The sequence below is a fragment of the Lissotriton helveticus genome, chromosome 12, assembly GCF_964261635.1.
Source record: "Lissotriton helveticus chromosome 12, aLisHel1.1, whole genome shotgun sequence".
Taxonomy (NCBI): Eukaryota; Metazoa; Chordata; class Amphibia; order Caudata; family Salamandridae; genus Lissotriton; species Lissotriton helveticus.
The window spans coordinates 11,607,671-11,634,342 of record NC_136073.1 but is presented as its reverse complement, the minus strand read 5'-3'; the positions used below and the strand labels follow the sequence as shown (position 1 = coordinate 11,634,342).

Sequence of the window (26,672 nt, the reverse complement as noted above, 5' to 3'; positions counted from 1 at the left end):
TGCAGGGGCAAATCTCAAATTTATAAATCCTTCTAGATCGCATCCAGGTGACCGGTCTGAAAAGAAATCGTTTGCTACTATTAATTTATTTCTTTAATTAGTCTTTACTGAGACATTTTCTGTGTGCACCAGTTCCCCGCAGCAAAAAAATGGGGTGAGAAATTACACGCTGAAGTAATTTCTGAAATATTATATAATTGATTTAACACTAAAATGCATAAATTATGCAAAATAGACAAGCTCAACAGCAATTATGCACAGGCCCAGAAGTGATGACTGCCTCCTTCTCCTACCATTTAGTTAAAAATAGTATATTTTGCAGAGACAATTCACATTTCTTTGCTGTAGAGGCTTATGTGCATGTTGCTTACACGCCATTCGACTACCAGAGCAGATGTGCTGACATGCCGTGAAGCAGGGCGGATAGTCCTGTAAGCCCTTAAGGACCTATAATTGGCTCTTTTGGGGATGGGTAGTTTTTACAACACCTTTAGTGCATTTATTGTCACAAAAAATAATGCCTCCATTGGGATTATTCGTTACACAGGTCATGACTGCAGACACACAGTTAGTCGGTCTAGGCATGGCTTCCTACTCTGAGAAGGTTCTAGAAGGAGGGCTGATCCAGCGCATGCGCACGCGACTACCTGGTCTGAAAAGTTTCAACGAGGGCTGGCCCCGCGCATGCGACTACCTGGTCTGAAAAGCTTCAAGGAGGGCTGGCCCCGCGCATGCGCACACTACTCCTGCTCTGAGAAGGTTCTGGGCTCTAGGAGGGCTGGCCCCAGGCATGCGCAGACTACTTCCTGCTCTGAGAATGTTCTGGAAATAGGGCTGGCCCCGCACAAGCGCATATGACTTCCTGCTATGAACAGGCGCTGAAAGCAGGGCTGGCCCCTTACGGGGGGCACATGGCTTCTTGCTCTGAGAAGGTTCTAGAAGGAGGGCGATCTGTCATGCGCACTGCACTAACTTCCTATTCTTGCTCTTCCAGAATGACACGTGGAGCGAGCTGTATTCCTTCGCCCTCTTCAAGGCCATGAGCCACATGCTGTGCATCGGCTACGGCCGCCAGGCCCCGGAGAGCATGACCGACATCTGGCTGACCATGCTGAGCATGATCGTGGGCGCCACCTGCTACGCCATGTTCATCGGGCACGCCACCGCGCTCATCCAGTCGCTGGACTCCTCGAGGCGCCAGTACCAGGAGAAGGTAGGCCCTGTGGGTGGGGCTGCTCTGGGATGTCATTTAATGCTAAGGATGTATTTGGACCCAATGGTTACCTTCTGTGAAGAGCTGGCATTGAGTAGGGTCAGTGGAGGCCGAGGGAGGTTTCAAGTGCTGCCTCGCTCTGCAGCACGGCCTGCGCCAGTGCACGGCACAGCCAGCACTCCAGGGGCAATGCACACTGCCTATCACTTGCTCATCCAGTACACATTACTCACACTACCACTGCACAACACAGACTGTGCTGTTCATTACCACATAAGGTACCTGTGTCCAAGTCGATCTGTACTATACATTATCACTTACGTACGGTACCTGTGTCCTGTGCTGTTCAGCAGTTCCTACTGTATCCAGATCATGCAGTACTGTTAAGAAGTTTTCGTTTTATGGCATTGGGTTGCAATGAATATATATACAAAGAACATGTAACCATTGCAACACCATGCAGAGGCCAGACGTATTGGCTTTGCCAATGCTTGTTAATTGGTTGCTGTCACTTAGGGCATGCTTCAGTTCCTGAAGACAGATATCTATGTGTTGTAGCCTTGTGCCATGACACAATCACATCACCGTCAGAATACCATCCTAAATATAGTTTACAAATATATTGCACCTTTGGAAATAATATTAGAAAATCTATAGCAAGTGGAACGATATTTAGTAATATTGTATTCTTTATTCAGGACACAAGATTTAAGTCAGTATTTTTGTACACAGTATTCTGACATTGCTGAGCCGCCTGTGGCGAAGAAGTGGTGACTGGTTGATAAGCGTGGCTCAAAACCACCTGAGCAAACTTAGCTCACTCAGATATCATTCCCATAAAATACGCCAGCCAGACAGTGGAGAAGAATTAGGAAATATTTATTAGGCCATTAATTTCTCTATAGAGAGGCGCCGTCAGGACTGCACTCCAAGAAGTGCACCGAGAGGACTGACGGTTCCCAAAACGACAATACATGATAACACGTTACAGCAACATTAGTCACGCCCCTAATGGAAAAGTACAGGACTGGAGAAATGGTGAACAATGAGCGCACACATGAGGATGGCTCTGTTATCACCCCCAAGGCCACAGAGCCGAGACTCCGCTCCTCCCGGGCATGGGAACATTACTGATAGCAAAGAAACACATTTTCGTTGTTAGTTTTCTGCAAATGCTAACTCAAGACGAGAAATGCTGAAACCAGTGATTTTCTGTTCATAAGGGAGGGGGCATTGCAGTCGGATCGCGGAGGCCTGTTTCCAAGATGGCGACACAGCAGCTAAGCTAATAAATTGCCAACTGGAACACGAGAATACCCAATTAGTCCAAAATACACGTGCAACACATCTTTCGGTTAGACACACTATGCTAACTTATACATCATCATGTTATGTAAATTAAGGGGCGGGAAATGCAAAACCTATCACCGGTGCTCAGGGGTAGACCCGGTGTGAGAGAAGCAGACATCACAATTGTTGGAGTGGTGGCGGCGTCCCCACGTTGGGCACCATCTAGAAGCAAACCTAATCCAATCTATGTGTTCTTCTATAGCGCATGGATACCTGAAGGCTTCCCAGCGCTGGATGATCCATAGCGTAGCCCATGAGCCAACAGGGTTCCATATGAAGAGGTCTTGATTTGTGGGGCTAGAACCAGCCTTTAAGCTGTTGCCTAAACCTTGTCTCATTGTCTGGGCTTCTTAATGCTACAGGCAGTGAGTTCCAAAGTTTAGGAGTAAGCTGTGAGAAGGATCTTCCACCCCATCTAGCACTGTGAATTTGAGGTACCTTCAGGAGTCGGGCAGTAGAAGATCTTAAAACCCTACTAGAGATGTAGGGTGCCAAGAATCCCTAATCGGGTAGCGTCCTTTGGAGTTAAGCAATTTCAATGCAGGGCATAATGTTTTGAATTTTATCCTTTACTCGATGGGGAGCAGCTGAGGTCTTTTTGGGATATTAAGTAGAGCCCTTGCAGCTGCATTTTGGAGCACCTGGAGTCTCTTTCTAATGTATTTAGGGGAACCTATGTACAGGGAGCTCCCTTAGTCCAGTCACGAGAGAACTAGAGATCAGACCACAATTCTCCTGGACGTGACGGGCAAGAGATCTGAGGATGCCAACGCAAGTTGCTGAGAGGTATCTTTGCCTCTGCGTACATAGAAAGGGATCTGTCCAGCCACATACCTAAGCTTTTGAAGGGAGGGAAGGGTTGCCCAAACACTGGTCTATTCCCCAGAATCACCAGCTCTATCTTTTTCCCGTTCAATTTCTGACAGCAGATTGCGGAGGGGGGGAGAGAATCAGCGTACAAGGATGTCACCAGGCTCCCACTCAGAACCCAGCTCTTCCTACATTTATTTCAAACGCTCTCCTTCTCTGCAGGGTGCTTTTTGTTTCACAGAGTGCCTTGAGCAGACAGAATTCAGAATAATTAACAGCGTTTTCCTATCAAAGTGGCCTGTTTTTTTCTTGTAATTCTGCCAGATTCCTGGAAAGAGAGAACAGGCGGACAAATGGCAAAGGATTTGTATGTCTCTCCGGCGCTGGCGGACACAGTTATGTGTCCGGGGACTGGGCTGCCTGGGCAATCCTTTTGGGACCTGTGGTGTCAGCGACTAAATGCCCCAGCCCTTCCGGACCAGCGGCAGAGGTTACAAATAAGTACCGTTCTATTCAGCACCATGGACAGCACTTATGCACAGTTCAGCATGTACCGCTCTGCCCCCGGACAGCACTTATGCACAGCTCAGTGTGGACCGCTCTGCCCCTGGACAACACTTCTACACAGCATGTATCGCGGTATCCCTGGACAGCACTTCTGCACAGCTCAGCGGGTACCGCTCTGCCCCTGGACAGCACTTCTGCACAGCTCAGCATGTACCGCTCTGCCCCTGGACAGCAATTCTGCACAGCATGCATCGCGGTACCCCTGGACAGCACTTCTGCATAGCTCAGCGTGTACCACTCTGCCCCTGGACAGCACTTCTGCACAGCTCAGCATGTACCGCTCTGCCCCTGGACAGCAATTCTGCACAGCATGCATCGCGGTACCCCTGGACAGCACTTCTGCACAGCTCAGCGTGTACCGGTCTGCCCCTGGACAGCACTTCTGCACAGGTCAGCGTGTACCGCTCTGCCCCGGGACAGCACTTCTGCACAGCTCAGCATATACCTCTCTGCCCCTTGGCAGCACTTATACACATGTCAGTTTGCATTCAGGACCAGGGGCAACTCTAATCACTGCTCAGCCTGTAATGGTGTTTAGGAAAGTGCCCCTTTTTACATGGTTACCCACTAACATTTCGCCAGATACCTGATGCCAACATGACAGAGTGTGTGATGGGACCCTGCTAACCTGGCCACAGCACCTGTTACTTTTTCAAAACTGTACCTTTGTACCCACAATTGACAAATCTCTGGCCACATGTAAGTCCCTTGTAAAAGGTACCATGGGTACCCAGGGCACCGTGACCCAAGTAAGGCCTCTACGGGCTGCAGCCCATATTGTGCCACCCTTAGAGGTCCTGTACCTTAACACACACACGCAGCCATTGCAGCCTGCGTGTTTAGGTGCAGAGTAGGCATGGCACATATCCTGGTGTGCAATGGCTGCTACCTACTGCCCGTGGCCTAAGTAAGTCACCCCTCAAGCAGGGTGCATTAGACCACACGTGAGGGTAGAAGTGCATGAGCCCTGTGCTTCTACAGTGTCCAGGTCCGTTCGTAGACATTGTAAGTGCAGTGCTGCCATTAAGAGTATATGGTCTGGGAGTTTTTCATTATGAGCTTCGCAGCTCCAGAATTGATTTACTGAAACCTGGGAAGTTTAGTAGCGAACTTCTCAGCACACTAAACCCACACTGATGCCCGTGTGGGATTTAATGTAAAATGCGCTCAGATGGCATCTTAGAGAACCCCTCAAAAACGACCAGCCCTCCTGTGGTTCCTCAATTGCTGCCCGCTATTTGCCACCACCAGACAGGTTTCTGGACCCCTGGGTAGAGAACCACCACTCTCTGGGTCCAGAAACAAAGCCCATCCTGGTAGAGGTGCCATGCCTCCTCACACAGGGCGGGTTGGGTCCACGAAGGGGAAGCTTCAAAGGCCTTTCACCTTTGTTAGCAGATCCTGACTTTTGCTGCCCCCGGCAACTGGCTCCCACCGGTTCCGACCCCCACTTTGTGTGGGAGAATTGGTAGAAAAAACAAGTTAGGAAGAGGTGTGGCCACCTTTTACTAGGGGTGGGCGGAATTTGCGTAATAGCGTTACGCAAATCTCCGTGAAATGGTAAAAAAAACTCAGCGAACACGCAGAAATTCTGCGGAATTGCTTGTTCGCGATGCTTTTTTACTGTTCGCAATCGCTGTTTGCGTGCTCGAGGGGAAATATCTCACGAACACGCATTTGAGAACGCGTACAAGCAAAACATTTCGCGAAGTTGTGGAATGCAGAATTTTGGGCAATTTCGCATTCTTCGCGAAATTAACCAAATTCTGCAAATGGAACGGAATTTACTGCCCAGGCCTACCTTTTACAACACCCCCCCCGAGATGGGGGAGGTGAGGTGAAGCGCAACTCTTCAGCCACTCAACAGACCACTATCCAGCCCCTCGAGAAGAGAATCCATCTCCGGTACTCCGACAGACCTCTCTTCAGCCCGAGATGGCTGCGCCTCAGCTGCTGCTCTGCCTTATCGGTATATGTCAGATTTGTGTCACAGCTGAAGACAGGTCCTTCGAGAGCTCAGGCCTCAGTGGAATCGGGAGGGGGCTGTGGGAGACAGGCTCCCCTCAGAAGACATAGTGTGTGAACAGGGGAGGGAGGGCAGGATACAGGATCACCGCAGGGTCTAAAGATGTGAACGATATATGGAGAGGAGGAAGGTTTACGGAATAGACCGTCAGTAAAGCAGGTGTAACCTCAGTCTCTCTCTGCAAGCAGCAGAGACCGGCAGTACAGGGTGTGGGCTCAGCAGAGACCGGCAGTACAGGGTGTGTGGGCTCAGCAGAGACCGGCAGTACAGGGTGTGTGGGCTCAGCAGAGACCGGCAGTACAGGGTGTGTGGGCTCAGCAGAGACCGGCAGTACAGGGTGTGTGGGCTCAGCAGAGACCGGCAGTACAGGGTGTGTGGGCTCAGCCCCTCTGTACAAGCAGCAGAGACCGGCAGTACAGGGTGTGTGGGCTCAGCAGAGACCGGCAGTACAGGGTGTGTGGGCTCAGCTCCTTTGTACAAGCAGCAGAGACCGGCAGTACAGGGCGTGTGGGCTCAGCTCCTTTGTACAAGCAGCAGAGACCGGCAGTACAGGGTGTGTGGGCTCAGCAGAGACCGGCAGTACAGGGTGTGTGGGCTCAGCAGAGACCGGCAGTACAGGGCGTGTGGGCTCAGCTCCTTTGTACAAGCAGCAGAGACCGGCAGTACAGGGTGTGTGGGCTCAGCAGAGACCGGCAGTACAGGGTGTGTGGGCTCAGCAGAGACCGGCAGTACAGGGTGTGTGGGCTCAGCTCCTTTGTACAAGCAGCAGAGACCGGCAGTACAGGGCGTGTGGGCTCAGCAGAGACCGCAGTACAGGGCGTGTGGGCTCAGCTCCTTTGTACAAGCAGCAGAGACCGGCAGTACAGGGCGTGTGGGCTCAGCAGAGACCGGCAGTACAGGGCGTGTGGGCTCAGCTCCTTTGTACAAGCAGCAGAGACCGGCAGTACAGGGTGTGGGCTCAGCAGAGACCGGCAGTACAGGGCGTGTGGGCTCAGCAGAGACTGGCAGTACAGGGTGTGTGGGCTCAGCAAAGACCGGCAGTACAGGGTGTGTGGGCTCAGCAGAGACCGGCAGTACAGGGTGTGTGGGCTCAGCAGAGACCGGCAGTACAGGGTGTGTGGGCTCAGCAGAGACCGGCAGTACAGGGTGTGTGGGCTCAGCAGAGACCGGCAGTACAGGGCGTGTGGGCTCAGCTCCTCGGTACAAGCAGCAGAGACCGGCAGTACAGGGCGTGTGGGCTCAGCTCCTTTGTACAAGCAGCAGAGACCGGCAGTACAGGGTGTGTGGGCTCAGCAGAGACCGGCAGTACAGGGTGTGTGGGCTCAGCACAGACCGGCAGTACAGGGCGTGTGGGCTCAGCTCCTTTGTACAAGCAGCAGAGACCGGCAGTACAGGGTGTGTGGGCTCAGCAGAGACCGGCAGTACAGGGTGTGTGGGCTCAGCAGAGACCGGCAGTACAGGGTGTGTGGGCTCAGCAGAGACCGGCAGTACAGGGTGTGAGGGCTCAGCTCCTCGGTACAAGCAGCAGAGACCGGCAGTTCTTGCGTTCGCTACAGAAGCACAGCTCACGCCACTGTCGCACTGTGTTGTCCTGGATGTGGCCCTGTGCCGAGTTAGGAGCTTATGCTTCTCTATGGGAGATGCGACCCCCTCCCCTCCCTCGGCACGAGAGACTCGTCTTTACAAATCAAATCAAATATTAATTGGAAATACGCAGCCTGGATTGACGGTTTATGATCCCCCCCGCTGGAGCTGCTTTGAACTTCCCGTGCTAGGATTATCTCAGCCTCAAACCACCCCATTGGTTTCCATGATCCATGCAAGGGGGGGCAGGCGGTGGATTTCACCAGCCCATCCACCTGCCCTTCCCGCTCTCACAATGGCCTTCCAGTTTCACGTGCCAGTAGATGTCCTTGCATGTGGTCTTGGTGGGGCTGGAGGGTGGTATGCATGGATGTGGTAATCTTAAGGGCTTTGCATGGCACTGTTTAAGTCCATCTCATCAGGTCTGGGTCTTGCCAGCGCTGCTGCCACACAGACCTATGGCTTTCAATACACATAGAGTGGGCCTTGGGTCCGCCCCTTTCAACCGTTGGGTTTGATGGACCTGCATCTGGCTGAGTCGAGGGGAGTATCTCTCTCGTACAGCTATTGGTAGTCTGGGCATATCCTTCTACAGTATCAGGTAGTGATCTTTAAATCATCAGGCGTAATACATGTCATGCCATTTTTATTTCTTCAAAGTTTGCTTCGAGTGGCCCCTATATGCTAAGAATGACCTTTAGTGTGCCAACACCAGCACTTTGTTATGAAGTCTACAAAAAGTGATGGACGGAATGCTTGAATCAATCTCAGCTGCTCATAATTACTCGGGTCTCATGCCTGTGCTTTATTATTACCAATGTTTATTGATTTTTAATATAAAATAAGCAGGTCATATACATACAGATACAAAATGCAAAACCATGGTAAACGTTCCCTTCAAGGGCTGGTCATTGAATGACCGCAAGCATATTATGACCAGAGTAGTTGGTCCTAAGTTACAAAGAAGTAAATAGACATTTTGGTCATAAATACAGAGGCTCCTGAGCACACACACACACACATATATATAGCCTGCCTGGTTTTAGGTTTAAACCTATAGTAACTGATAAAACCACACCAAAAGGGAAATATCCCTCACCATTGTAAACATATAAACACTGAAAAGACACCTGCACACCACAAACTAAATGCCATTCAAAGAAAGGAAAAGGAGAGTGAAAGAGTCATTTTTTTTCTTCCTGAAGGGGCCAATACAATGTAACTTTGTCATACAAGCTAGCAGCAAGGCTTGGGTGTTGTGGTTTAGGGATGTCACTAAAATATTGTTTCTTCCTTTTGCTTTGGAATTGTTACATTATTTTATAAACTCTAGAGAATCCGGAAATGTCAAAATCATATTTGATATTTTGGCTGCGTTTGATTCTTTCGCTGATAGGTAAAATGGGCTCATATACAATGTATGTACACTGCCTATATACCATGCACTATCAGTGCAAAAAGCAAGCAATAATAAAAGCAGACCTTTCCATAAACACCGGAAAAACACTGTTTCTGTTGTGTTTAATGGCACACAAATGTGGGTATATATATATATATATATATATATATGTGTGTCTCTGCCAAGACTGGCTCATTGTTTAACTTTGGGGCTCATGAACCTAAGTATTTATTGCAGGTAGCTGCGTCTCCTGGAACGAAGGGTTTGGTTGCTTCCTTCCTTCACTCCTTCGAACACCGGTCAGATGTTTCTTCCCTGGATATACTGGGCAGACACAACTTTGTGCAAGCATATAACCCTGCCGCCTTGCTTTATGAACATTGAGGCTGTAACAGTTGTATATGCAATGTAGGTTATTAAGGAGCAGTATATACATGCGCCGGCCCTTAGGGGGAACCCCCTGTCCTAAGGCACATTTCTGTTTGAAGTAGTGCTATGCACATCTTGGTTCTGGACTATTTCCATGTACTAACGAGTCAACGCCTGGGAGCTCGATCACAAGGGGAAGGCGGGCCAGCTGTCCCATCCGGTGTCAGAGTACCGTACTGGTTAGCGATCTGTCAGAGGGTTCCCTCAATCCGGCAGGTCCTCCTTGAATTCCTGCAGCAGGGCGTCCCACTCCATTGCTATGGGGACCCTATGTAGGCATCGGGTCTCGTCCTGTTGGGGAGTCGCGGATTCAGCCCTGGCCCATTTGAGTGTTGAAGCGCACCAATGTTTTATCCCTGGTAGTGTGCTGGCCTTCCAGTGCATAGCAATTAGTCTTCGGACTATGAGCAGTGCTGGAGTGGTTTGGCTCACTGGTTAGAGGCGGCAGACCTGTAAGCAGAGAACGGCCCGGGACCAGGGTTCAATTCCCGATGCGGCAGGGTCTTGGACCAGGGTCAACGGACTTGATAATTCTCACCTCAGTGCCTACTCTAACCAGGGATCACACTCGGCAACTCTGGGCATTAAGCTTGCCTCATCTCTACAACGGCCCCCCACAGACGCCGGGGATGCCTGGTTTCACCTTGGAGATACCCAGAAAGGGACCATGTCACAGGGAAAGCCAGGACGGGTTCCCCAGCGGTCTATAGCGCCAGGACACTCGGTTAGAGTAACAGTGCGCTTTACAAGTATCCCACATTTACATTTACATGGATCGATAAAGCGGTTGGTTAGCGCTCCCTGCCTTTTTATGCTTGAATAAGCCCGGGACGCCGCACTCTGTGGAGCATAGTCCCGTGATTTCAGTCAGTGGATCAGTGACTTCTCGCCACAGCGATACTGCCATTGGACGGTTCCAAAGTATGCGTGCTATATCCGTGTCCGGCTCTCTGCATATAGGGCAGCGTGAGTTGGATCCGAAGGCCTTGAGCAAGTGCGCCGGGGTGAGATCGCCCTGTGCACGATATGGTGTTGAATGTAATCCCCGGCCTTGGTTACTTTGCACCATGCCACCTCAGTGTGGACCCAGCTGTAAGCAAATCAATCTAGGCCCTTTTCCAACAGGAACAGTCCAGCCTGAACTGCCGGCCATGTCCTCCCGGCCACATGCAATCCAAAACCGGTTTCACCCTTACCCGGCCGCCTCAGTCGGGTACAGCTCAGTTCCAGCGTTTAGTTATGGATTCTCCCCATGACAAGAATTAAACACAATATTCCAGTGCCAGCGTTTTGCCATGGACGTCGCCACATATTACTTCCAGGATTACAAGGTCTCCATTGTGCCTTGGTTGCTCGCCTTTATGCGACAAATTAACTGTGCACCAGCATTGTGCTATGAAGGCTCCATGCTAACAACTTCCTTCAGTATGCAAGCAAGAGCAATTTTTCTACAAGAGCCTCTATGCCAAGAATTGCTTCTAGTAGTCAGGGCCGCATTTTGCCCTGGGTGCCCTCAGGCCCGGACAGGCCTTCCCTCCACCGGGCATTTCCCTGGGGGATGGAGCCCTTGGAAGTGTGGTATTCTCACCACAGTAGTGTGGTCACAGATGCATGCACTGCAGTGACCTGCACTCCCTCGGTGTGCGATTGTCCCCACAGTAGCCTCCTCACGGATGCATACACTGCCCTGACCTGCAGTGTGTGGTGGTTGTCACCAGAGCAGTGCGCTCGTGTGTGTGTCCCTGGAATCAGAGCATGCATCTCTGGGCACTGCCCTCGCGTTTATAACCATGAGCACGCGCTGCGGTGCAGGCTGTGCAGGGAGGCACGCGCCCCGCGCCACATTAATTATTAACCCAGGACGGTGCCTGCGTCTCTGGACTTCCTGCGTCACCATGGCGTGGAGAGAAGCTCGTCTGCCTGTGAGCTGTTCTTTCCGCCTCTTCAGGCCTGGACCTTGGAGTGGGGGGTGGGGGTAGTGAGGGAGGGTGAAGGATGGTTCTTCTATTGCTTGAGTATCAGTAATCACTCATTGTTGGACCCAAGGCAGTCTTCAGAGCTCCTGCGGAGACCAATATGTCCCCAGCCTCGTGTCTCCACTCCAAGATGGCGCCGAAGGAGACACGGGGAGCTCCAGGCCAAGTGCACGCCTTCCAACTTGAAGAACAATCTCACTGTGTGAGGATGTGGCCTAAGGCCAGAGCTGTCGACTTTGGAGCTGGAGAACCGGGTTTGTTGGCTCAGCCTCCTGTGATTCTGGGCAAATCACTTAATCCCCCCGCGCCTACCAAAAAATGAGTGCCACCTTGTGTAACGTATCTGATGCTCATGTAAAGCGCTTTAATACCTTCGGGTCGCGTTCACGCTGTATGAATCTGCAAATATGTACCTACGAGGCACTTTTGAAACCCACCCCTGCCCCAAGGCCACCCCCTACCCCCCAAAAGAGCCTGCTGAAGCTGGAGCCGATGTCCTGGGGTGTTTTCACCCCCCCTTCAATGGACGACGGAAGTTCAAAGCCTCAAAAATGAGCTGGAAAAACACTATTTACAGTGGTTTTCAGCTCATGTTCCTACCACCGTGTGACGTTGGCTCCTCACCAGTAGTCGGTGTGACGGGAGCTGATATTGTGTGTCACACAACGAGGGCCCGACTGGCTGTAGCGGGCACCGGGCGTTATCCCGGTGGGACGGAAGGGTGGGGGTCGGTTTTACAGCAGTGCGGCAATATCGGCCCCTTGTAACAAAAGCGGCAGTGGTGCTTCTCATTAGTGTGACCCCCTCACCGGTGGTCACGCTGAAAGGCCAGGGCTGGTTTGTGTACCCAGTCCGGCCCTGGTCACATGGTGGGTGACACCGTGTGAGTTGGCAGGTATGTGAGCGCACACATGTCTGCACCTCTGGCCTGGCCTCCATGTGCGCCTGCACCCGACTAGTCCACCAACCGTGTCTTCACCAGTCCCCAAGGCCCTGCTCCCCTTTGCATTGCGTGTTTTGTTATTAGACGTGTGCTCTGGGTGCAGTGTGGCCTGTTAACGGGTACATGACTGGCTCTTATTTCCATAGCTCGCGTTATTAAACATGGATCCTGGCTTTAGTGAGAGACCCTGTTAATGGTTACACATTAGCTCATGATATTTTATGGCGTGTAATGTTATTATTGCAAAAAGAACAATTGATGGACAGAATGCAGAACAGTGTCATACAATCACCCCAGTACAGAGATCTGGGCCGAAATCCATCGTTCTTTTGCTCACCATGCCTTTCCAGTTTAGACCTGGCCATATGAAAATCAGTCTTGACCCTGTGCCTCATGGGAACAGTCCAGACCAAATTGTCAGGCCAGGTCCTCCCTGGACCGGAAACAAGCATCCTAGGACCGGTTTTGGCGTTTCACCCCTCTTCAGCCAGGATAGCTTGAATCCAGTGGCATGGAGAGCACGGGACCCACGTCTGGGCATACCCGTCCCACTCGGGGTGACAAATGTAAAATTGATGGACCTAAATCCATTGTTTTTTGCTCACTATGCCATTCCAGTTTGTACCCAGCTATTTTCATGCTTATACACTAACCTCATGATATTCCATAGCTTGTGCTGTTAGTAGAAATGCACACTGGCTGCAGTGAGTGACCCTGCTAATGATTGTTCGATTAGCTCATGATACTCCATTGCTTGTTGTCTGTAGACATACACTCTGGCTGCAGTGAGTGACCCTGCACACATGGGCTGGATCAGCTCAGGATGTGTTGTGTGAGTTTGATTCCGGGCAGTACGGAGCGCCTACTCTCCGGCTTCTCAGCGCCGCTGGCACCCGGACTTCTGAGGTCACCCAATCCGCACTGAATTATCTGCTTATCTGACATGTAGAGCGAGTTCAATAATTCAGAGGAACACACTGGCCGGCTGTCGTGAGCACTCACCGGCCTTTAATGTTTGAAGAGCTCGTGTTTACAGGGGAGCGATGTCTGCAGGAAGACGCGACTTCTGATTGGACAGGTAGGCACCATCTCTGTTTGTTCACCATAAATTGGCAGGGTATGCTCAGACGTAAGTCCCTTGCTCACTTTGCCACTGGATTCAAGCAAGCCGGGCTGAAGACGGCTAAAATGCCAGAAACCGGTACTTGGAAGCTTGTTTTTGGTCCAGGGAAGGCATGGCTTGGCAGTTCGGGCTGGACTGTTCCTATGAGGCACAGGGTCAGACTGATTTGCATATGCCCATGTCTGAACTGCGGTGGCAGAGTGGGCTAAAGAACGGTGATGGATTAAACCCAGATTTGTTGACTCGGTGTGAGTGTTTGATTGGTTCAGATGCTCCGTCCATCACCACCCCCTTTTGTACCGCATTCGAGTGACGCTTCAGCCCTTCAGTAGTTCTTTGCTGGATAATAACGCAGGCTTCCAGTCCATGTCTTCATCTATAGAAAGTCAAACTTGAAACATATTTACTAGTGCAAGTTTGTTGTCGTATGTAAACTCGTCATCTCATTCACAATATGACCTTCTGAAGGAAGTAATATCACAAGAATGTTGTGAAAATGTTAATAGGCATTGTGCTTTGTTAAGGTGCAAGTGCACGAATGCTGCAGTCACAGGGAATGATGGTAACAACACATGCTGTGCTGCTGTCGTAGAAGTGTACGGCAGCTCAGTGAGGCTGATAATGCATCGCTGCTGCCGCGGGAGTGTACGACAGAGCAGTGATGCTGAAATGCATCACTGCTGCCTTAGGAGTGTATGACAGCTCAGTGATGCTGATAATGCATCGCTGCTGCAGTAGAGGTGCGACAGCGTGTTCATGCTGATAATGCATCCCTGCTGCAGTTGGAGTGTACAACAGCTCAGTGATGCTGATAATGCATCGCTGCTGCAGTAGGAGTGTATGACAGCTCAGTTATGCCGAAACACATCGCTGCTGCCGTAGGAGTATGCGACAGCTGTCTACTGCAGCAGCAATGCATTATCAGCATGAGGTGTGCCACACCTCAGTGATGTTGATAATGCATCGCTGCTACAGTAGGATCGCACGGCAGCTCAGTGATGCTGATAATACATCCCTGCTGCTGTAGGAGTGTACGACAGCTCAGTGATGCTATTAATGCATCCCTGCTGCAGTTGGGATGTATGACAGCTCAGTTATGCCGAAACACATCGCTGCTGCCGTAGGAGTGTACGACAGCTCGGTGATGCTGTTAATGCATCGCTGGTGCAGTAGAGGTGCAACAGCTCAGTGATGCTGATAATGCAGCCCTGCTGCAATAGGAGTGTACAACAGCTCAGTGATGCTGATAATGCATCCCTGCTGCCGTAGGAGTGTACGACAGCTCAGTGATGCTGAAACGCATTGCTGCTGCCGTAGGAGTGTACAACAGCTCAGTGATGCTGATAATGCATCGTTGCTAGAGTACGAGTGTACGACAGCTCAGTGATGCTGATAATGCATCGTTGCTAGAGTACGAGTGTACGGCAGCTCAGTGATGCTGATAATGCATCACTGCTGCCGTAGGAGTGTACGACAGCTCAGTGATGCTGATAATGCATCGCTGCTGCCGTAGGAGTGTACGACAGCTCAGTGATGCTATTAATGCATCGCTGCTGCCGCAGGAGTGTACGACAGCTCGGTGATGCTGTTAATGCATCGCTGGTGCAGTAGAGGTGTACGACAGCTCGGTGATGCTGTTAATGCATCGCTGGTGAAGTAGAGGTGTATGACAGCTCAGTGATGCTGATAATGCATCCCTACTGCCGTAGGAGTGTACGACAGCTCAGTGATGCTGAAATGCATCGCTGCTGCCGTAGGAGTGTACGACAGCTCAGTGATGCTGAAACTCATCTCTGCTGCCGTAGGAATGTACGACAGCTCAGTGATGCTATTAATGCATCGCTGCTGCCGCAGGAGTGTACGAGTGTGGAGAAGTGTGGCTCAGGGGTTAGAGGCAGCAGACCCGGAAGCTGAGATCGGTCCTGGACCAGGGTTCAATTCCCCGCCTCGGCGGGTCTTGGGCTAAAAATTCCACGGACTCGATAATTCTCGCCCCGGTGCCTCCTCAACTCACGGGTTCACACTCTGCGACTCTGGGCAATAGCTTGCTTAATCTCCACAACGGCCCCTCGCGGCGGGATGCCTGACTTTCACCTTGTGGATACCCTGCTATCTCACAGGGGAATACCAGGAAGGGTTCCCTAAGCAAGCGCCGGGAAACCCACTGCGGGTAGCTGTGCGCTATATAAGCTCAACTACATTTACATTTACGACAGCTCAGTGATGCTGATAATGCATCCCTGCTGCCGTAGGAGTGTACGGCAGCTCAGTGATGATGATAATGCATCGTTGCTAGTGTACAACAGCTCAGTGATGCTGATAATGCATCGCTGCTGCAGTAGGAGTGTATGACAGCTCAGTTATGCCGAAACACATCGCTGCTGCCGTAGGAGTGTACGACAGCTTGGTGATGCTGTTAATGCATCGCTGGTGCAGTAGAGGTGCAACAGCTCAGTGATGCCGATAATGCATCGCTGCTGCCGTAGGAGTGTACAACAGCTCAGACATGCTGATAATGCATTGCTGCTGCCGTAGGAGTGTATGGCAGCTCAGTGATGCCGAAACGCATCGCTGCTGCAGTGTATGAGAGCGTAGTCATTTTCATAACACCTTACTGCTGTAGTCGCGGTGAATGGTGACACATTGGGGGTGATAAACAAGTATTGCTGCTGCAGAGGAGTGAATGGCAAGTCATTAAAGGGGGGACTCCATTGCTGCTGCAGACCCCGTGTATTGCGCTCTGAATGGCTGATAATGCAGTGGTGCATCACTATTTGCAGCGAAGGCAGCACAGCCACGTTTAACAAGCATTGCTGCAACAGTCACATGAAAAGGTGGCTCGTTAATGACGATACTACATGGCAGCTCACAATCACAGTGAATGGTTGCAGTGGTCCCAGACCATGGCAGTTCTGTAGTGTGAATCCTGTATCCCTGCTGCGGTCGTCGTTCAGTAATGCTGAGCATGCATCGCTCCTGCAGCCGCAGTGAATATAGGCGGATGATGTATTGTTGCTGCAGTGAATATTATCTCAGTAAAGATGCTGAAGTTGCAGCCAACGGTGGCGCCGTAATGTTGTTAATGCTGATGATGCACGGTTGCTGCCCTCACAGTGGACGCCGGCTCTTGCCTGTGAAATGCTTTAAGTTAAAAGCTCCCACAACACTGACTGACCCTCTCACTCTCTTCACAGTACAAACAAGTGGAGCAGTACATGTCCTTCCACAAGCTGCCCGCCGACTTCCGCCAGAGAATCCACGACTACTACGAGCACCGGTACCAGGGCAAGATGTTTGACGAGGACAGCATCCTGGAGGAGCTGAACGAGCCCCTCAGGGAGGTGAGTGGGAGCTCTGGGGTGAGTGGGAGCTCTGGGGTGAGTGGGAGCTCTGGGGTGAGTGGGAGCTCTGGGGTGAGTGGGAGCTCTGGGGTGAGTGGGAGCTCTGGGGTGAGTGGGAGCTCTGGGGTGAGTGAGTACCAGGGAGGTGAGTGGGAGCTCTGGGGTGAGTGAGCTACCAGGGAGCTGAGTGGGAGCTCTGGGGTGAGTGAGCTACCAGGGAGCTGAGTGGGAGCTCTGGGGTGAGTGAGCTACCAGGGAGGTGAGTGAGAGCTCTGTGGTGAGTGAGCTACCAGGGAGGTGAGTGAGAGCTCTGTGGTGAGTGAGCTACCAGGGAGGTGAGTGAGAGCTCTGTGGTGAGTGAGCTACCAGGGAGGTGAGTGAGAGCTCTGTGGTGAGTGAGCTACCAGGGAGGTGAGTGAGAGCTCTGGGGTGAGTGAGCTACCAGGGAGGTGAGTGAGAGCTCTGGGGTGAGTGAGCTACCAGGGAGGTGAGTGAGAGCTCTGTGGTGAGTGAGCTACCAGGGAGGTGAGTGAGAGCTCTGGGGTGAGTGAGCTACCAGGGAGGTGAGTGAGAGCTCTGGGGTGAGTGAGCTACCAGGGAGGTGAGTGGGAGCTCTGGGGTGAGTGAGCTACCAGGGAGGTGAGTGAGAGCTCTGTGGTGAGTGAGCTACCAGGGAGGTGAGTGGGAGCTCTGGGGTGAGTGAGCTACCAGGGAGGTGAGTGAGAGCTCTGTGGTGAGTGAGCTACCAGGGAGGTGAGTGAGAGCTCTGTGGTGAGTGAGCTACCAGGGAGGTGAGTGAGAGCTCTGTGGTGAGTGAGCTACCAGGGAGGTGAGTGAGAGCTCTGTGGTGAGTGAGCTACCAGGGAGGTGAGTGAGAGCTCTGGGGTGAGTGAGCTACCAGGGAGGTGAGTGGGAGCTCTGGGGTGAGTGAGCTACCAGGGAGGTGAGTGAGAGCTCTGTGGTGAGTGAGCTACCAGGGAGGTGAGTGAGAGCTCTGTGGTGAGTGAGCTACCAGGGAGGTGAGTGAGAGCTCTGTGGTGAGTGAGCTACCAGGGAGGTGAGTGAGAGCTCTGGGGTGAGTGAGCTACCAGGGAGGTGAGTGGGAGCTCTGGGGTGAGTGAGCTACCAGGGAGGTGAGTGAGAGCTCTGTGGTGAGTGAGCTACCAGGGAGGTGAGTGAGAGCTCTGTGGTGAGTGAGCTACCAGGGAGGTGAGTGAGAGCTCTGTGGTGAGTGAGCTACCAGGGAGGTGAGTGAGAGCTCTGTGGTGAGTGAGCTACCAGGGAGGTGAGTGAGAGCTCTGGGGTGAGTGAGCTACCAGGGAGGTGAGTGGGAGCTCTGGGGTGAGTGAGCTACCAGGGAGGTGAGTGAGAGCTCTGTGGTGAGTGAGCTACCAGGGAGGTGAGTGAGAGCTCTGTGGTGAGTGAGCTACCAGGGAGGTGAGTGAGAGCTCTGGGGTGAGTGAGCTACCAGGGAGGTGAGTGGGAGCTCTGGGGTGAGTGAGCTACCAGGGAGGTGAGTGAGAGCTCTGTGGTGAGTGAGCTACCAGGGAGGTGAGTGAGAGCTCTGTGGTGAGTGAGCTACCAGGGAGGTGAGTGAGAGCTCTGTGGTGAGTGAGCTACCAGGGAGGTGAGTGAGAGCTCTGTGGTGAGTGAGCTACCAGGGAGGTGAGTGAGAGCTCTGGGGTGAGTGAGCTACCAGGGAGGTGAGTGGGAGCTCTGGGGTGAGTGAGCTACCAGGGAGGTGAGTGAGAGCTCTGTGGTGAGTGAGCTACCAGGGAGGTGAGTGAGAACCAGGGAGGTGAGTGGGAGCTCTGGGTTGAGTGAGTACCAGGGAGGTGAGTGAGAACCAGGGAGGTGTATGGGAGCTCTGCAGTGAGTGAGCTACCAGGGAGGTGAGTGAGAGCTCTGTGGTGAGTGAGCTACCAGGGAGGTGAGTGGGAGCTCTGGGGTGAGTGAGCTACCAGGGAGGTGAGTGAGAGCTCTGTGGTGAGTGAGCTACCAGGGAGGTGAGTGAGAGCTCTGTGGTGAGTGAGCTACCAGGGAGGTGAGTGAGAGCTCTGGGGTGAGTGAGCTACCAGGGAGGTGAGTGGGAGCTCTGGGGTGAGTGAGCTACCAGGGAGGTGAGTGAGAGCTCTGTGGTGAGTGAGCTACCAGGGAGGTGAGTGAGAACCAGGGAGGTGAGTGGGAGCTCTGGGTTGAGTGAGTACCAGGGAGGTGAGTGAGAACCAGGGAGGTGTATGGGAGCTCTGCAGTGAGTGAGCTACCAGGGAGGTGTATGGGGTGGGTAAGAGGTGGTGAGAAAATGAGAAAATGCTCAGGAGGAGTGTGAGGCAAAAGGCGGGTGATTACTAACTCAAGGGGTAACTGAGGTGTCATGGAGCTGAGTGAGATAACTGATAGGTTTGTGGTACCTCAGTGCGTGTGTGTGAGGAGTTGAGTGAGAGGGCCTGGGACCATCTGAGGTGGCAGATAGGTTGAGTGGGGACTTAGTGGGTAACTGAGGTGCCAGGGGGCTTTTAGAGAAGGAGAACGGGGTGAGATACCGGGGAGGTCAGCGAGGTGACAACGGTGAATGGAGACCCTGGAGTCCACTGATGTGTCAGGGAGGTAAGTGGAAGCTGAGGGGGGAGGTTGGTGCATCGCCGTTGAGGTAAGCGTGAGCTCAGACACATGAATGACTACTCAGGGTGCAGATGCCAGTGAGGGAGTGGAGGCTCTAAGAGGTGACTGGGATGCCATGGACATAACTGCGGCTCCACAGAGGTGAGTGTGGACCTCATGGAAGAGGAGTTGAGTCTTCTTGCGAGTGTGCGGTACCTTGGAGGTCTCAGCTAGCTGAGATTATATATCGTAGATGGGTTAGAGGGAGGTAGGAGGAGTTGGATGAGGTGCTACAAAAGTGAGTGGTGCTTCAGATGCAAATGAGGCGCCAGTAAGGTACTGTGCACGAGTCTGGGCGATGTGACCGTGAGCTGCCCTATTTAGCCACTCGGCTATCCTCTCACACAAACCGCTCCCATGCACACTTCTCCCATACACTGCAATCCCTTGCCCGCTTCTCCCCGGGGCCCCTCTCCTACTCCCCTTCTCATGTCCAGCTCTTCTAACTCTTGTTGTTCTCCCTCTCGATAGGAAATTGTAAACTTTAACTGCAGGAAGCTGGTGGCCTCCATGCCGCTCTTTGCCAACGCAGACCCCAACTTCGTCACTGCCATGCTGACCAAGCTGAAGTTCGAGGTGTTTCAGCCGACGGACTACATCATCCGCGAGGGCACCATCGGGAAGAAGATGTATTTCATTCAGCACGGGGTGGTCAGCGTCATGACCAAGGGCAACAAGGAGATGAAGCTCTCCGACGGATCCTACTTTGGAGGTAAGGTCTCTTCGAAGGGCATGGGAAACAGGTAACACCATGCGTGGGCCCCTGCACCCAGACTCAGGCACGGGCCCTGTACTCGAATTCGCCCCTGGGGCCCCTACACCCAGACTAAGGCCAGCCCCAGTACTTTAAACCTCCCCTGGGACCCCTTGACCCAGACTCAGCTGAGCCCCTGTACTCTAATCCTCCTCTGGGGCCCCTGCACCCAGACTCAGCTGAAATGATGAAATTCTGCTCTCCTTAGCAGCTCAAGGACCATTAAACTGGTGTGCTAACATCTGATCTTGGATATATTTTCAGCCTGTCCTCAATTAAAACCTTTCTTCCTCTCAGATCTTATCCCTGCCAGCCCCTTTGACGATTCACTGACAGAGATTCCATTCAGGCCTACTAGGAAGGTGGTGGTGCCACTTCTTTCCTCCTCAGCGTGCACCTGTGAGGTTCTGCAAAGACAAAACAACCCATGTGCAGCTCTCTCTTGCAAAGAACAGGACGGTTGTGCCATGGAAACACATGTATTGAGAAAATGGTCCATGGTTTCTTTAGTTGATAGTCAAAATACCAGTAGTGTCTAGCACAGAAAAGAGACCGGAGCCATGGAAAAAGTGAAATTTCTACAAACTAGTTTTATATTTTTCCTCCGGGGGTCTTGACCAACTATCAGCCCAATGGGGGTGCTCCTCCTTTGAACAAAAGACACTGCCAGTAGAGCCTTGTATTAGTGATGGGGGTGCACCCAGACTCCTAGTGAAACTAACCAGTGCCCTCACTTCCTACAGTAAGAGATGCCGGCAGTGGTGACAGCGTGGTTCTAGTCCAGTGATACACACAGTCTACCTGCACCCCTGTGGGGGGACGGACTGCTTTACTGGCCCTGACTTACTGCTTACAGTTTAGAGTCACTGTGATCAACAAATGCAATGCCTGACTTTGTCTTTTAATATCTATATGTCCCCATTGGCCACTTTAATTGAATCCTACGGAGTGGTGACCATATCATCTGCAGACGATACACAATTGCTTCCACGTTTGATCATCCGGCCACACATAATATCTCTTCTTTTGCTTCCTGTCTGAAGGAAGTCTTGCATTGGATGCAATGCAGACACAACCGAGATTCTCTTACTTGGTAAAGCAAGGGACCTCTGGACCAATTTTTATTGACCTTGCGACATTCCTTCTCTCCCCTCTCCGGCCACGACAGCCTAGAAACTGGGAGTGCAAATCGATGAAGCACTATCCGTGGACACCCAGAGTAGGTCAGTAGCTGGGACCTGTTTTGGTCTGCTGCGTTCCATTAGGAGAATCTTGGACTTTTAATAAGTCGAAACCTGCGACACTAGTCCGTGCTTTGTTCACATCTAGGCTAGACTACTCTGGACTGTTATAACGTTCCTTACCTTATAGTCGGGCAACCCAGTATACAAAGAGTGGCGGCTCCTGCTCATTTTGGACCTATTGAGAAAGGTTTGTCTCCTTCTATCTGCAGGAACCGCACTGTTTACCCATTAAGAAAAGGTTGTTATTTAAAGCCCTCATCTTATTTCATCGCAGCTTCTATAATCGAGGCCCTAGCTGCCTGATCAGGAGAATTCTCCAGTACACTCCCTCACGCTCTTCGATTGGCTACAGCTCTGTTTGATGAAATTTCTAAGGTTCATTGGACCAGATATGGAGGTCGCTACTGTTCGGTGTTGACAGGCAAGGCTTGGAGCGAGCTTCCCTCCCTCTGCGTTCTAGTCAGTGTAGGGCTCGTATAAAGAAGAAAGTAAATCAGCATCTTCTTCCATCTAACCAGCTGAGATTGGCTGTCCCGATTCAAGCGGAGTGGCGCTGGGACGCTCCCTTGGAGTAGCTGTGGATCTATAAATCGGTGAATTCATTAATGAAGAATTAGATTCTCTGGCTCGCTCAAAACCTCCTAATGCTCACATGCAACCTCGGTCTGCTCCATTCTGTGAGCGACGGCACTTACCCAAAAAAATGTAAGGACTGTAACCTAAACTCCAAAACTATTTACAAAGATGCTGTGAGAAAATGTTGTAAATTTACCGGCAATGCTGCTAATTGTGGAGGAAAAATAGAAATCCCCAAAAGCTCATAAACAACTCAACAAATGTGCTGAACCAGTCCCACCCTTGCTTGAGTTTTGGAACAATCGATGTTCTTTCATAATGAAGTTGCCAATATTTACTCACGGTGTCCTACCCAAGCCCGTCTTAATATCTTTAATTTTCCAGCCACATCTGACCACTGCCTACAAAACTTTGCTCCTTTGATTATTAATGGCACTTGTCAGGCTGCGCTTCCCATAAAACTCTTGTCCACCTTACTTCTCAGCCTTAAGGGAGGACATTGTCGTCCACCACCTGTTAATACGCTTCCCTTTTGTCGGCTACAATCCCTTCTGCATGTACTTCCCTTGCCAGAAAAATCTAACCCAATATCACTATTCTCAACAACTACCCGTCATGTCTCGTTGCTTGCCCGTGCATCTAAAAATCTTGTTGAACACGTGAACCATGAGTTTCTGAAATCCAAACACCTTTTGTCCTCTGGTTCCAAAATATACAGGATTTGTGGTGTTGCCGGTGGTCACTGGGGACGTGAGGTCACTGTCGACATGGTCTTGCGTTTCATCCGACAGTGCATGGCCTTGGGATTTACAACACTGTGATGAACAGGTTCCAATGCATCCCTCGGCAGGGCTCGGTCTGAATCTCTCCCTCCTTTTACACAGTCACCTGTCAACGATCTCCCTGAAGCCACAGCCCTAAACCTGTCCTTTTCAGTACCTACGTCTCACGCCAAACTTCCCTGTTGAAGACCTTTGGCCTCCAGATTATCGCTGATGCTACATGGATCAGCATTTCCATCTCAGAGAATTGAGACCCATGTATGAAACTTCCAGAGCCTGCCTGACTTCACCTGCAGACTGGATGAGGAAAAACAGAGCCTGCTCTTTGGAAAACTTTCTCCATTTTCGATTGGCTTGAGTTGGGCCAGCTGCCCGTCGGCTCCTAACCTGTCCGTTGCTGAGTGTAGAATCATTCAAAGCATCTCTTTATCCCCTTTGGTTCAGGAGAACCACAGGTTTTGCAGTTGGACCATAATTCAATGCACCCAGTTCCAAACTGGAACTGGTCAAGCTGTTGAGTCCAGTCCTGTGATCGCCCTGTATATGGAGAGGTGTCCCAGATGTTTGGTACCTTCGGGGGGTTTCTTAGTCTATGCTTAGAGGCTACCATATTTTGTCAACATTTTTGACTTCTTCGAAAGATGGCAAGGCCATTTGGGCTCTGTACTGTCACCCCCTCCCCCGTTCAATGATCGCTGGACCTCAGTAGCTCCATCAAGGGAGCACCAAGACCCTGTTGGCACTGACCGTGGAACCTTCGATATACATTTTGACTTTCATGGGACTGTTCTCGTTGTTTGAGTGGTGAGTTTAGGGAGGGGATGATTTTTGTCTGAATACTCAGTAGCAAAGTTTCAAACTCCTTGCCCCTGGGGAAGATGATATACAGACAGGATACTACAGGCTTATTTACAAGCCCCCTGTGCCGCCATCGTGTCACTTTTATATGGGAAAAAGTGAAATTGGGGTGGCGCAATGAGATTGTAAATAAACCCCTTAGGGTTTCGCTGTCTGCCGAGCTCTTCCCCATTCACTGAGAACTGCTTAGAAACATTCGGGTGAGCCTGTCTGAGGACATCCTTCACTGCCCCGGGTCGTTAGCCAATTGAAAATCCAAGGCGATCTCTGTAAACGATATTAAGATGTCTGTGGTCATGTGTTCGCCCCATGAGGCACTGGCACCGGCTGGGGTGTAACTGCTTCATTTTACATCTTTTATGATAAACTCACATTCTTCCTTTAATTGTTAACATAAACGAACCCTGGGCTTTTGCGTTACGGTGTGCGATTGTCTAAACCTCTCCTCCACTTGGAGGTGGTATTGGCTGCTCGTCATCGCTACCCTGAGAGTCTAGTGCCCCCATATAGTGACTTCACTGTCCTACTGGAGTGCACAAGGGTTGTGACCGTGGGATATCAGAGGCAAGTAATCAGACCCACACAGGATGGTGCCTTGCAACCTCAGACCGCACGAGGACCCAATGAAAACACTCCCACCTGCACATTACAGGGGTTCACCCTTCGTGCCATCCCAGGATCTTGGGGTGAACGGTCCTCCCTTCATCTGTTGTACAGTGCCTAGTTTCTCAGTAAGACTGGCGTTTGGGCAACATAAGTGTCAAAACTATGCAGGACTGATTCCACACATACATCAGAATATGTTGAGCTGGTACCTGGCTCGCTCAAGGTGCGCCATCTGTGCCACCTAAACGGACAGGGCACCGGATGATGTCTGCAGCTTCAGAACATGACCACCCTAATTCCCCCAAGGAAATTGGGGAAACAGATCTTACCCCTTTTGTTAGTATCTCAGGCACGCCCAAAGGAGGACACAGGAAGTACACAGATTGGCTTTTCAAATATTTATTGAAGCAACTGGACTCTTGTATAAAATGTGTGCACTGCAATGATTAATACAAGGAAACAAAACAAGGTAACTAGCATTACACAGATGGTAAAGAATATGAACCATTGCACCTTGGCATTTATTGTAGTGATACATACAAGTGTACTCCTGTCCTAATGAGAATAGGCTGTACTATTCAGCCAGATCCCTTTCAGTGGCCAAACTCCCCATTTACTTGCCGGCGTATGTCATTGGGGACCTACAGCCCGCTCTGCCTCTCAGGATGGTGCTTGGAATTCAGGCTTGGGGTGACCGTCGACAACCCATTGAGATGCCTCTCGGTCTGCACAGAGTCTTCGCAGTTTATATAATAAACTGGACCCATGAGTTCTGGTGTTATTGTTTATTCTAGCCCTCCAGAGCTTTTGCCGAACAGACGACATTTGTGCAGTGTACGAAGTCCTTGTATAGAATCTTCTAATGCCTGATACGAGTAACTGTAAGCAAAACATTTCTGACTACATTATATCTTGAGTTTGCACAAGCAAATGTGTTTTCTAAGTAATTATTCTAAAAGATGTCAACTTTAAACGTTAACATGTAAAATGGAAGTGTTTGTGCCCAGGGCCTATGTAACCTCTCACACATTCCTTAGACTTGTGGAAACCCTGCCCTCCACATTCCATAGTATTGTAGAAACACTTCTTTCCACATCCCATAGTATTGTGGAAACCCTTCTTTCCACATCCCATAGTATTGTGGAAACCCTTTTCTCCACATCCCATAGTAATGTAGAAACACTTCTTTCCACATCCCATAGTATTGTGGAAACCCTGCCCTCCACATCCCATAGTATTGTGGAAACCCTTCTTTCCACATCCCATAGTATTGTGGAAACCCTTTTCTCCACATCCCATAGTATTGTAGAAACACTTCTTTCCACATCCCATAGTATTGTGGAAACCCTTCTTTCCACATCCCATAGTATTGTGGAAACCCTTTTCTCCACATCCCATAGTAATGTAGAAACACTTCTTTCCACATCCCATAGTATTGTGGAAATCCTTCTTTCCACATCCCATAGTATTGTGGAAACCCTTCTTTCCACATCCCATAGTATTGTGGAAACCCTGCCCTCCACATCCCATAGTATTGTGGAAACCCTGCCCTCCACATCCCATAGTATTGTGGAAACCCTTCTTTCCACATCCCATAGTATTGTGGAAACCCTGCCCTCCACATCCCATAGTATTGTGGAAACCCTTCTTTCCACATCCCATAGTATTGTGGAAAACCCTGCCCTCCACATTCCATAGTATTGTGGAAACCCTGCCCTCCACATCCCATAGTATTGTGGAAACCCTGCCCTCCACATCCCATATTATTGTGGAAACCCTGCCCTCCACATCCCATAGTATTGTGGAAACCCTTCTTTCCACATCCCATAGTATTGTGGAAACCCTCTCCTTCATCCCTAGAGTTTTAAGTTGCTCCAACTTCAGTCTTCTAGGATGGACCCTTGTTCAACCACAGAGTACTCGGGTATCCTATTGTCTTGGGTTAAAGTTGTATGTATCTTTCTGTAATGGGGAGATCAGATCCCTCTCTCTGATAGTATTGGGGTGACCCCCTGGGATGCATACTCTAAAGCTCAAGGGTCAGTTGCTAGTGGTGGACTCGGCTTTCCGTGGTCCATGAGCGGCTCTATTGTCCCTCCACCCCAGCGTGTTTGTGCCACAAGATGGTCTCTGGAACTCAGAACTTCCTTCTGGTATCCGATGTACCTGGCAGAAAGCAGCTTTTCAACGCCCTCTTGCCGTCCCTAATCTCTTCCCCTCTCTTATGTTGTTCTTGTTGCAGAGATCTGTCTGTTGACGCGGGGCCGCCGGACTGCCAGCGTGAGGGCTGACACCTACTGCCGCCTCTACTCCCTCTCCGTGGACAACTTCAACGAGGTGCTGGAGGAGTACCCCATGATGAGACGGGCTTTCGAAACCGTGGCCATCGACAGACTGGACCGGATTGGTGAGTGCAGGGGACAGCCTCCT

The 26,672-nt window shown here is 51.0% G+C and overlaps 1 protein-coding gene across 1 annotated transcript in view; it reads left to right on the top strand.

The window, feature by feature from the left end:
- HCN2 (hyperpolarization activated cyclic nucleotide gated potassium and sodium channel 2) overlaps positions 1 to 26,672 on the top strand; it is a 185,672-nt gene that overhangs the window by 127,653 nt on the left and 31,347 nt on the right. Inside the window, exons 4-7 of the mRNA XM_078669320.1 lie at positions 995 to 1,213; positions 16,615 to 16,761; positions 19,894 to 20,134; positions 26,485 to 26,649. Of these exons, the coding sequence (XP_078525446.1) occupies positions 995 to 1,213; positions 16,615 to 16,761; positions 19,894 to 20,134; positions 26,485 to 26,649 (772 nt within the window). The remainder of the gene's footprint in view (positions 1 to 994; positions 1,214 to 16,614; positions 16,762 to 19,893; positions 20,135 to 26,484; positions 26,650 to 26,672) is intronic.